Consider the following 10,867-nt stretch of genomic DNA (forward strand, 5'->3'; position numbering starts at 1 on the left):
ACCTTTTCTATAGGTGGCGGGGTTGGAGACACCCCCATCATGTAAACTTCCTCCTCTGAAAATTCCTCCCCCTCGTCTGATTCTTCCATTGATTCAGACACCGAGGATGAGAGAGTATCACTGTCTTGCTCCTCTTCTTCTTTCGGCTCGTGGCACCAGGTGGCACCGGGATCTTCTCCTTAGAAGCACCAAAAGACATGTGTCCTGTCTTCCAATAGCTGACTACATCACTCTTTCTCAACCATGGTCTCCCGAGTATGGTTGGGTAACTCCTTCCTGTATCTTCAATGTCCACTACATAGAAATTGACGGTGGTGGTCAACCCATTGACAGTGATGGGCAGATCCTCAATGACTCCTAGGGTGGCGAGTTGTCAACCATCTACTACCTTGATTCGAGTGGAGGAACGCCTTGTGCATTTCAAATTCAATTTCTTCATGATTCGGGGCACCATGATATTACATGCAGCTCCCCCATCAACACACACATTTTTGACACGGCAATTATCTATGATGACATCTACTGTATGTGGGTGCCGATCAATTTCTTCAGAGATAGAAGATACCTCTCGTACCTTTCCCTTTTTCTTGCTCTTCCTTGTTGAGAGACCTTGCTGCAGCTCACGTCTCACCTTAAGGTTTAATGCTATTAGTTAAGGGAGCGTGATGCGATGAGCAAGGTCCTAAACTACCGAATAGTCTTCTTGCCCCAAGCCGATGGGAAAATCCGAGGGTGACCACTTACTCCTGCGGGATCTTTTAGTCTTCTCGGTTGGTGGGTCTGCCATCTCAGCATCTAAGGGCTCTGAGAAGGACACCTTCTTCCTGGGGCAGCCCGGTCCACGGTTTGGAGAGGGGTCCGAGGTGGTATGACTTCTTTTCCCAAGGTCAAGGATCTCTACATTAGAATCCTCAGTGCCTGATTCACTTAGAAGATTCACCCTTGGAATATTGGGACATTCTGTGCGATAATGACCCTTCTGGTGGCACTCGTAGCATACAACAGTAGCACGGTCTCTTGGAGGGCGGTTGGCTTGATTTCTGATGCCCACCATCTCAAGCCGAAGATCATTCAGGGCCTTGGCTAGGTCATTGACTCCAGGTTTTGTTGCAGGGGGGGCCTCTTTAGCTGGAGGGGCCGAGGGAGTAGAAAGGAGGGGGACTTGTGGGTGAGGCTGGGGAAATCTTCGAGGTGGAGGGTGAGAATATACACCTTGTTGAGGGTAAGCATCTAAGGGAGGACCATACATTTGAGGTGGAGGCGGTGGATACATCCTTGATGAGGGGTGGGGGTATGCCCCTGAGTTAGACCCCCCAGGTTGTTGTTGTAGGAATTGAGGGGGTTGCGGAGGGACAATCGTCTTCTTTGAAGCGGGGTCAGACTGAACTTTATCAAACTTTTGAGCAATCTCATGTGCTAGCACCATAGTTTATGGATTCTCCCATTTAAGCTTGAGGCGGAATTCATCACTTGCTCCTACTACAAGGTAGCCTAGCACATGCTGAGTCATTCCAGCTTGAAATCCGGCATTGTCCTCCTGTGTGGCAATTAAACGGTCTAGGAGCACGGCCGCTCGATCCACATATCGACGCGCCGTCTCACCTTCTGACTGCTTCAAGTTTGCCACCTACAGGTACACATTCTCCGGCTCCTCTTCTTTGTCGAAATACTCAATCATCGCTACTGTCAACCTTGGCCAGCTTCGGCGAACGTCGTCGGCCTGCTTCTCATACCACACTTGAGCCAAACCCTCTAGAAATGTGGGAAGAACCAATAGCCATCTGTCTTCAGTAAGAAAGTTGAGAGAAACACGACGACGCTTGAAGGCTACAAGATACTCATTTGGATTTTCTTCCACCCGTCCACAAAACACAGGAATGTCAGCCATGCTTAGAAGATGGAAAAGAGAGAGCCAAGACGAGGCTTATCTATGGACAAACAATAGAAAGAGGAAGCTTGAACTGAAAATCGGGTGAAGATACATCCACAAAGCACACATAGGCACGGTAGGGTGTGACTGGTGTATTGTGAAATACTACACGGGAAGAATCTTCAGCATAGAATAGCACATAGACAATCTTAAAAGGACCAACCCTCATGATATCACATCCATCTTTACAAGCGAGGGTTAGAGACACAGCGCTGCATGAGGTTATTCATCAAGGCAAACAAGAATGCCATGACAAATGTCAACAGTTGGAGAGCTTGCACATCACCTTCAGCTTCTTCCAGTTCTTATAGTCACCATGCTATTTCTTCAAGGGGTGTGCAGTCTGGCATCCTTCTTTTGAGCAATGTCCTTGAGGACCTTTCTGATGATCTTCCAAAGTTGGTGAACTCCTATCAAGTATGCCCAACACTTAGTTTCATGATTACCACAACCTTTGCATTCCTTACAAATGATCACCCTCCTTCGTGGCTTGCGGCTTTGTTCGGTGGTGCTTCCACTCGCGTCATGCGTGATTGAAGTACAAGCTTCACATGCCAAGAAATCAGCAACTAGATTTCGAGCTCAAGGGATATGCTGAATTTTTACCTCTTCAAATTGGTTGCAAAGTTCCAATGCTTGTTGATGTCGTGGAACCAAGCCTTTGCTCCGCACCTTCCACCTTCCACTAACTTGTTCACACACTAGTTGAGAATCTCCTTGCACTTCAAGTTGCTTGACATGATGTTCTTGTGCCTTTTGTAGCCCAAAAATGAGCACCGAGTACTCGGCTTGATTGCAAGTACTTGCAGGTGCAGACTTGCTGTAACAATACTCCTCACCACTCGACGAAGTGAGCTTCACACCCATGCCAGTAGCCTTGGTCGAAGGTTTGTAAGCTCCATCAAATTGAAGGATCCAAGATGTCATCACACCAAGACTAAAATTCGGACATCCCAAGTTTCTTATTTTATTATACTATTGCCACACATACAAACACACACACATATTAATGCCTTTTTCCTTAAACAATTTTATCCATAACAGTGGTTGTGCTGAAAGTCTTCATGAACCAAGTCATGGACATATTGTGCATCCAGGTTGGCATGAGATGCAAGGTTTTCACTATATTATCATTGGGAGCATCAGTATATCTACATTTTGGTTCCACAATAGGGGCACATCGACCAAGAACCTTGTCTACAGTAGTAGTAGAAGTCAAAGAACATGCCATATCATCACGCATTGAAGCAGGGCTCAAGACCACACCAAGGAAGAAGCAGTAAAAATGTAGGCAGCAAGTAGCAGATGATACTTGTTGTAGCCTAGAAAACTTTACGGAAGATCAAGAGTACAAATCACCGGCCCAACCCATATCAAAAAGAAAGAAATGAAGCGATAAGCTGAGTACCGATGCTACCTCCAAACAAGCAACTTACAAAGCTCCCCACAAAACTCTGCTTCACCTTATTGAGACTACATTGTAAGTTGAGAAGCTGGGAAATGCTTCATCTTGTTGGGTGCGCTCGGAGCTGCTGCCGCCATGGAATGGTGACTAGAAGTAAATACCAACTTTGCTATGGCCTTCAAAGGTGAGCTCTAGCTATGACAAAAAAAAATATCACACACACAAACACACACACCCACCCAACCTCGACAAATACACACACATACACACATTTTCTGTAAAATCCACAAACACACACACACACACACACACACACACACATGCACGCACGCATGGAAAAAAGACAGGAGGGGAAGAAAACAACTTGAGACTTTGTTGGCTAGCCCAAAAAGAAACATCATACTCTACAAAAATGTATAGGAGGGTTTTAAGGCTCACATCCACAACCCTAACTCTTAAGTCCTTTTCCAGCCTTCATCCCTTTACAAAAGCATTTCAAATACCATTGGCTCATTCTGCGAACCTTGCATTTAATTTCTTGAGAAAAAAGAGAGCTAAGAAAACTAATGGCATGGATGATAGAATGCTGATGAAGCACTAACCATGTTAACAACTGAAGATTAGCTAGAGCTTGTCCCTACGACAATAACCTGCAAGCTACATAAAGTTGTATGAGAGCAACCACTTGTGTAAGAATGTCATATCATTGGCTCATTTCATATTTATTGAATCCAGAGAGGATTGATAGAACAAAGAGGATTTTATGTGCTTTGTTATACACAACACACTCTTAACTCTTTCATACTTTGCAATTGTACATTCTACTCTACTTCTAAAACCTCAATTTAAATTAAAGCACTTTTAAAGTTACAAATGAAAAAGTTCCTGATGTATCAAACAATCCCCTAACCAATAACACATCACAGTCCTCAAAGTAGATCATGTTTGATTATATTACACGTCTTAATAGTATATTAGTTTTGTTTGTTAATGTGACACATGCAAGGGTCTTCTATATCATGAGGTCACAAGTTTACTTACTAGACTGTACTGAGATCATGGCTGCTCTCACATATGAAAATTTAAATTTTTGTTTTATCAAACACAAACACAAAGAACCAAAGTTGTCCAAAAGTGGGATTCAATTGATTAAACATGCTAGGGGCAAATTTTATCACATTTCCATAAAGTGTCCTGAAGAATTCTTTTAGAGGCATGATGATTAGATGACCCTTGCATGTGCCACATTTTACAAAAAAAGAACTTACGTACTATCAAGACATGAAATATAAATGTACTTTTGAGGAATGTGATGTAAGGTACAAAAAAGCAACAACATTGTTAAGTCTCTTCATTACCAATCCCCCATGCACGATACCTCTTGTTTTAAGACACCCATAGCTTTTCTTTGTAATAGACAAACAATGCTCTCCTTACCCTTCAATCCCCTTTGAAATGCTTCATTGCCTTGCCTATGAATTGCCACCGAAATGAACTTAGTTCTATATAAAGCTTAATTAATAATACAAACCTCGTTTCTTTTGATTCTAAGTGTGGAGGACACCCAATAAAAGAATTAAAAGACTTCCATCATGAATGGTGTGAGGAGAGGGTGGTTAGAGCTGAGCTGAATTAAGTTTGAGCTCATTTTATGAGAAAGGCTTTATGAATATTGCAACCTATCATTCTAGTAATGGAAAATCCTCAATTTCAAATAGCGATGAATACAAACACATAACTCGCACTAATTAATATAACTGTTTTGACTATGCATAGAGCCTATGGTGACGAGTTTTAGCATCTAGTCGCTATCCACCTTAAAGTGTTGTGAGAAAATGATGGTCACCCTGTTGTAGATATGCTCTGAGCAACACCAACAAGGTTCTGATGAGAAGGGGGGAGTAGGTGGTAGGGTATGAAACGAAATTGAGAAGGTTATATGTAAGATAGTTGATGGAGGACATGAGAAAATCTCAAGCGTGATGGTGATAATGGTCAGCTACATCTGACTCCTTGTGAGGCTTCTTCACAATAACCAATGGGCATTTGGCATGATGGGCACAATAATCACTCACCACTTCAAAGCACAACCCTGCAAACAGCACCCACACCGACTGTCCCCTTATACAAACAAACTCTAATCAATATAAACTCGAATCAACAAAATGCGTTAAGTGTCCCACAACTAACCCCCCTTGATTCAAGAGTCAATCCCAATGCTACAGTTCTCCAATCCCCGATCTTCCTGAAGCACTAACCATGTTAACAACTGAAGAATAAGTAGAGCTTGCCCAATGACACTAACCTAAAAGCTACATAAAGTTGTATGAGAGAAACCACTTGTGTAAGAATGTCATATCCTTGGCTCATTTCATATCTATTGCATCTAGAAAGGATTTATAGAGCAAAGAGGATTTTCTATGCTCGCTATAAACAACACTCTTAGCTCTTTCATAGTTTGCAATTGTACATTATACTACTTGTAAAGCCTTAATTTAAATCAAAGCAACTTTTAAAGTTACAGATGAAAACGCTGCTGATGTGTCTAGTCGATAACACATCATAGCCCTCAAAGTACATTATGTTTTGATTACATTACACATCTTGATAGTACATCAGTTTTTTTTGGTAAAAGTGGCACATGCACGGGTCATCTAATCATGATGTCACAAGTTTACTTGCTAGACTGTGCTGGATCATGGTTGCTCTCACATATTTGCATTTGAAAATGTTTTCTCACACACAAGAAACCAAAGTTGTCCACAAGTGGGATTCAATTAATTAAGCATGCTAGGGGCACGTGTTATCACATTTCCTTAAGGTATGTATTGTCCTTAAGAGTTTTTTTAGAGGCATGATGATTAGATTACACTTGGCATGTGCCACATTTTTCGGAAAAAGAACTTACATACTATCAAGACATGTAATATAAATGTACTTTTGAGGAATGTGATGTGTTATAGCTTAAGGCGCTTTTACAACCATTCAGCATTGTTGCTCGAGACGCATGTTATCACATTTCCTCAATGTACGTAGTGTTCTTTAACACTAGGTAGCAAACTAGAACTATTTCACATGCTTCCCTTCAAGTCTCTTAACTCTCTTCTTTACATTAAGCATGCTCTTGAATGTCACCAGCTACCTCTCTATTACAAGACACAACATGATTATATTTGTAAGGTACAAAAAAGCAACAACATTGTTAAGTCTCTTCATTACAAATCCCCCATGAAAGATACCTCTTGTTTTAAGACATCCATAACTTTTCTTCGTTATAGCAGAGAATGCTCCCATTACCCTTTGAAATGCTTCATTGCCGTGCCTATGAATTGCAACCGAAATGAGCTTGGTTCTATATAAAGCATAATTAATAATGCAAACCGAATTTCCTCTGATTCTAAGCGTTGCAGGGCGCACAATAAAAACTCCCATTATGAATGATGTAAGGAGAGGCTGGTTAGAGCCAGAGTTGAATTAAGTTTGAGCTCAGTTTATGAGAACGGGATTATGAATATTGCAACCTGCCATTCCAGTAATGGAAAATCCTCAATTTCGGATAGTGATGAATACAAACACACAAATCACACTAATTAGTATAACTATTTTGACTGTGCATAGTGCCTATGGTAACGAGTTTTAGCATCTAGTCGTTATCCACTTTACAGAGCTGTGGGAAAATGGTGGTCACCTTGTTGTAGATATGCTCTGAGCAAACCACAAGGGGTTCCTGATGAGAGGGGGGGAGTAGGTGGTAGGGTATTAAACAAGGTTGAGAAGGAAATATGTAAGACAGTTGATGGAGAACATGAGAAAATCTCAAGCGTGATGGTGATGATGGTCACCTACATCAGACTTCTTGTGAGGATTCTTCACTACAACCACTGGGCATTTGGCATGATGGGTACAATAGTCACTCACGCTTCCAAGAACAACCCTGCAAACAGCACCCACACCAAATAAGTCCCCTTATACAAACTCTAATCAACATAAACTCGAATCAACAGAATGCTTAAGTGTCCCAATACTAACCCCCCCTTGATTCGAGAGTCAATCCCAGTAGTACAGTTCTCCAATCCCCAACATTGAGATAGCAGCACACTACTCAGTGACGACTCACAGAACTATATTCTCAACCACCTTACTGATGTCAAAGTGAGATTATCCTCAATCAAAACAAAGTCTTCACTAAATGCAATTGTCTACATCAGACCCACAGTAAAGGATGAGGGGTCTAGCAGCTTGTTTGCGTTTCTAAAACTAAATTTTCATGCAGCACTAAAATCATGCAGTATACCAGCATCTTTCTTCCAAAATCAGAACTTCACTCATTCAGTCGTTCATTTCTCTAGCCTGCAGCCTGCCCTGAGCCCGCTAAACTAGCTCTTCATTCATACAGTTCTGCAATCTCAAAAACATCCAGTTTTTAGGGGCTCTCAATTCTTGTCACGGTTCTGCATTTTCCGAAATCTATTCAATTTATTAATGCGCTCGCTTTCCACTCAAGGGAGGAACAGTTTTCCTACTGCCGAGTCTTGCTAGTGTTCTTCCCCTCTTTTAGACAAAGTATAACAGAATGTGAAATCCCCCACTGAGATCATACCGACATTCTAGGGTACCGCTTTGTGCGGACGCAACGAGAATCCACTACATGCATACCGGAGTAAGAGGATTGAGAAGACAATCAAGCACGCTCTCAAGTGACACCAACAAAAACAGGAACTGAGTGCCTTGAATCGCCCCTCCAACAGTAATCTACCTTCACCAAATTACAGATATAGCACGATTCGAGCAGTACAAAATTGAACGGTCTCGTGTTCCAGTAGCCTACTGCAAAACTTAAGAGTGAAATAAGCTGCACATTTACCTCTTTATCGCTCCATAACCGTGACTACCCAGCACCAGAAAGTCGGCCTTTTCTTTTTCGACCATCTCACAGATGACTTCTCTAGGATCCCCCGACACAACCTTCGTCTCAGCTGCGATCTACGTAGCAAACATCAATTTGATACGTGTGAGTAAATTTGGCACCTCATCTAAAACAAGGGACCATGGCTTGATGTGAATCGTTTACTGGATGTGACAGAAAGGGGCAGGGAGGGAGGGGGAAGAGAGAGACCTGCTTCTCTTGACAGATTTGAAGAGCTTTGTTCATGAAGTCAGCAATCTCTCGGTCCTGAGCCTTCTCTATAGTAATGAGCATTTCAGCGCTCAAAAGATAACCTGTGCAGAGAATGAGTTCGCAGAGTTAGGGTGAAACCCATGAAATCTATCGCCAAAATGAGCGTGTGGAGGGGGAAAAGCTTGCGTACCTGGACCGCCCAAGGCGACAGCGCTGGTGGGCGGGGGTTTGGCGTGGAGGAGAACAATTTTGTCGTTGGAAAGGTCGTTACCAACGATCAAGGTGTGGACAGTCCAAGACAGGGCATGCATGCTGTGTTCACTTTCGTCAATGGCGACGAGGATGGTGCGACCGGTGGGGGGGAGGGGATCGGCCATGGCTGAGCTCTCAAAGAAGTGGGTCGAAGAGGAGGAGCTAAAAGAGCAAAGCTGTGTGTTGGGAATGGAAAGGAAACAATTGGAAAATTCTATTAGTGAGATGGTTTGGAGCAAGTGTAGGATTGATGGAGAGCTTGGATGATTGGTGGTTTTTGTATGGTTTTGTAGTAGAAGAAGAAGAAGATTGACGGAGAGCTTGGATGATTGGTGGTTTTGTAGAAGAAGAAGAAGAAGAAGATTGATGGAGTGCTTGGATAATTGGTGGTTTTGTAAAAGAAGAAGAAGAAGAAGAAGAATTTGAGACTCCTCAAAAACCATTGTAAGGCCCACAGTTCTTCACTAGTCCCCTTCACCACCCACACAAAGTCCAACACAAAGACCAAGAAGAATTTGAGACTATGCAAAAACCATTCTAACGCCCACCGTTCTTCACTTGTCCCCTTCACCCCCACCAACACAAAGTCCAACCATGACTTCTCCTTTCTTTCCCTCCAATCATTTCCATCCCCTTACACAATTCCACTCTAACTTTGCCTCTTGTATCATATGACACGTTCTTTCGAGAGATTGCCAGTAGCTGCCCAAAGGTTTTGGGGCATTTCCATCCCTCTACACAATTCCACTCTAACTTTGCCTCTAGTATCAGGGTCTTTACAACTTGGAAAATGGGACGTGTCACATCTACAGATCCTTTACACATACCTTGCCCGCATCAGAAATTTGAACATCCCATATATTGGATTCATTCAGCTCGAAAGTAAGACATTGACTCGAAGAATGGGTGCCCATCCATGGAGAGCCAGAGTTGGATGCCCATGGATGGGGACATTTTGGGTAGGACATGGCAACCAAGTAGGACTCAAGAAGAAGAGTGTTGTGGGCGGTGTGTAAGCCCTTAGTGCCCACCATTGGTTTTCTTTTCTCCCATTAGTTGTGAGGAGTGTGTATGGCAGATGGTGCCTCAGTGTGTAAAGACCGAATTGATGCAAGAAGCGGCCATGTAGCCCAAGGTTTAATGTCAAGTGAATGACAAAAATCAAGCTTTTTGGTCCCCTCCACATGCCCCGATCTTGACTCAAACCATGTCACTGCAATCACTCCCACTAGAGCTTTTTAGTCTTCTCCAGACCTAAAAGTGTCATACCCCATACATAGCCCATGGAAGTCTTCCCCATGTTCATGAACAATCGAGGTCTAATGTAAAACGAATGGCAATTTCAAAACTTAACCTTCAAATTTGAAAACAGTTGGTTTTAAAACCTCTACAAATTTCCTCAGGGGGGGTCACTATCTATAAACCGTCTATATTATTTGTAAAATCCCTTATCTGTAAATTTTTCATTAATAAAACATACCCTTTTCCTATACAAATCTATAAATTTTTCCCAAAATTACTTTAAATACTCCCTTATGTAAATTAGTTTTTGTAAAATTTAGGAATTGAAAATAACCTTCTGTTGAACTCACGTGATAGGGTTACATATGATGAGTGATAAACTTGCAAATTTTCAATAAAAGCCTTTAAATTTTTCAAGTTGAAGGTTTTTGTATCTATTAAGAAAAGTGTTTTCTGTAAACCTTGTTAGTGAGGAAGGAACACCATCCCATGGCACACTGCTACCAAAGGATTATTCTATCATAGACATGCATCAAATCCTCCTCATTGAATCTCGCTCAATTCTAATGAAGGATCTCAACAAGATCTCATGCCATTCTGTCATGATGAGGTGGCAACCATTGAAATTCCTATCGCTACTTTTCTCCTATTTCTTTGCCACCGCCACTTTGTGCCTACCTTGCTTATGTGTCATGTGCTGTCATATTCACCACATTGAATGTCTTTGACAAATGGTTAGGGCCCTCCATCACCATGTTTAGCCTAAAAATGGATTATGGCTCTCCGGTTCTCCTTACTTACAAGTTTCCCCAATTACCATGGCTCGCTTTGTCAAACCTTCATTTTCCCAACTACTCTCCCTTAAAGTCCATTCCTCATTACTAGTGCAACAATCCTCTCCTCACCACATTATTTGCCT

General features: G+C 42.2%; 1 protein-coding gene across 1 annotated transcript; it reads right to left on the reverse strand.

The window, feature by feature from the left end:
* Window positions 1-6,758: 6,758 nt before the first annotated feature.
* Window positions 6,759-9,042, reverse strand: LOC147883339 (universal stress protein A-like protein). The gene is made up of 4 exons (XM_087399346.1): window positions 8,645-9,042; window positions 8,452-8,555; window positions 8,200-8,318; window positions 6,759-7,269 (listed from the first exon to the last, which is right to left on the reverse strand). The coding sequence occupies exons 1-4, from the start codon at window positions 8,829-8,831 to the stop codon at window positions 7,152-7,154; spliced, it is 528 nt and encodes a 175-aa protein (XP_087255472.1). The 5' UTR covers window positions 8,832-9,042; the 3' UTR covers window positions 6,759-7,151.
* Between the last annotated feature and the right edge of the window lie 1,825 nt (window positions 9,043-10,867).

This window comes from Dipteris shenzhenensis, chromosome 28, assembly GCF_047967505.1.
Source record: "Dipteris shenzhenensis isolate YYH24624 ecotype China chromosome 28, Dip_SZ_1.0, whole genome shotgun sequence".
NCBI lineage: Eukaryota > Viridiplantae > Streptophyta > Polypodiopsida > Gleicheniales > Dipteridaceae > Dipteris > Dipteris shenzhenensis.

What these genes read in the sequence shown, in the direction of transcription:
- LOC147883339 (XM_087399346.1), bottom strand. Translation starts at nt 8,831, where the DNA reads ATGGCCGATCCCCTCCCCCCCACCGGTCGCACCATCCTCGTCGCCATT. An exon ending in TGTCGCCTTGGGCGGTCCAG is followed by an intron (nt 8,556 to 8,644) that starts GTACGCAAGCTT and finishes TTCTCTGCACAG; the next exon opens with GTTATCTTTTGAGCGCTGAA. An exon ending in GGTTATGGAGCGATAAAGAG is followed by an intron (nt 7,270 to 8,199) that starts GTAAATGTGCAG and finishes TGCTGTTTGCAG; the next exon opens with GGTTGTTCTTGGAAGCGTGA.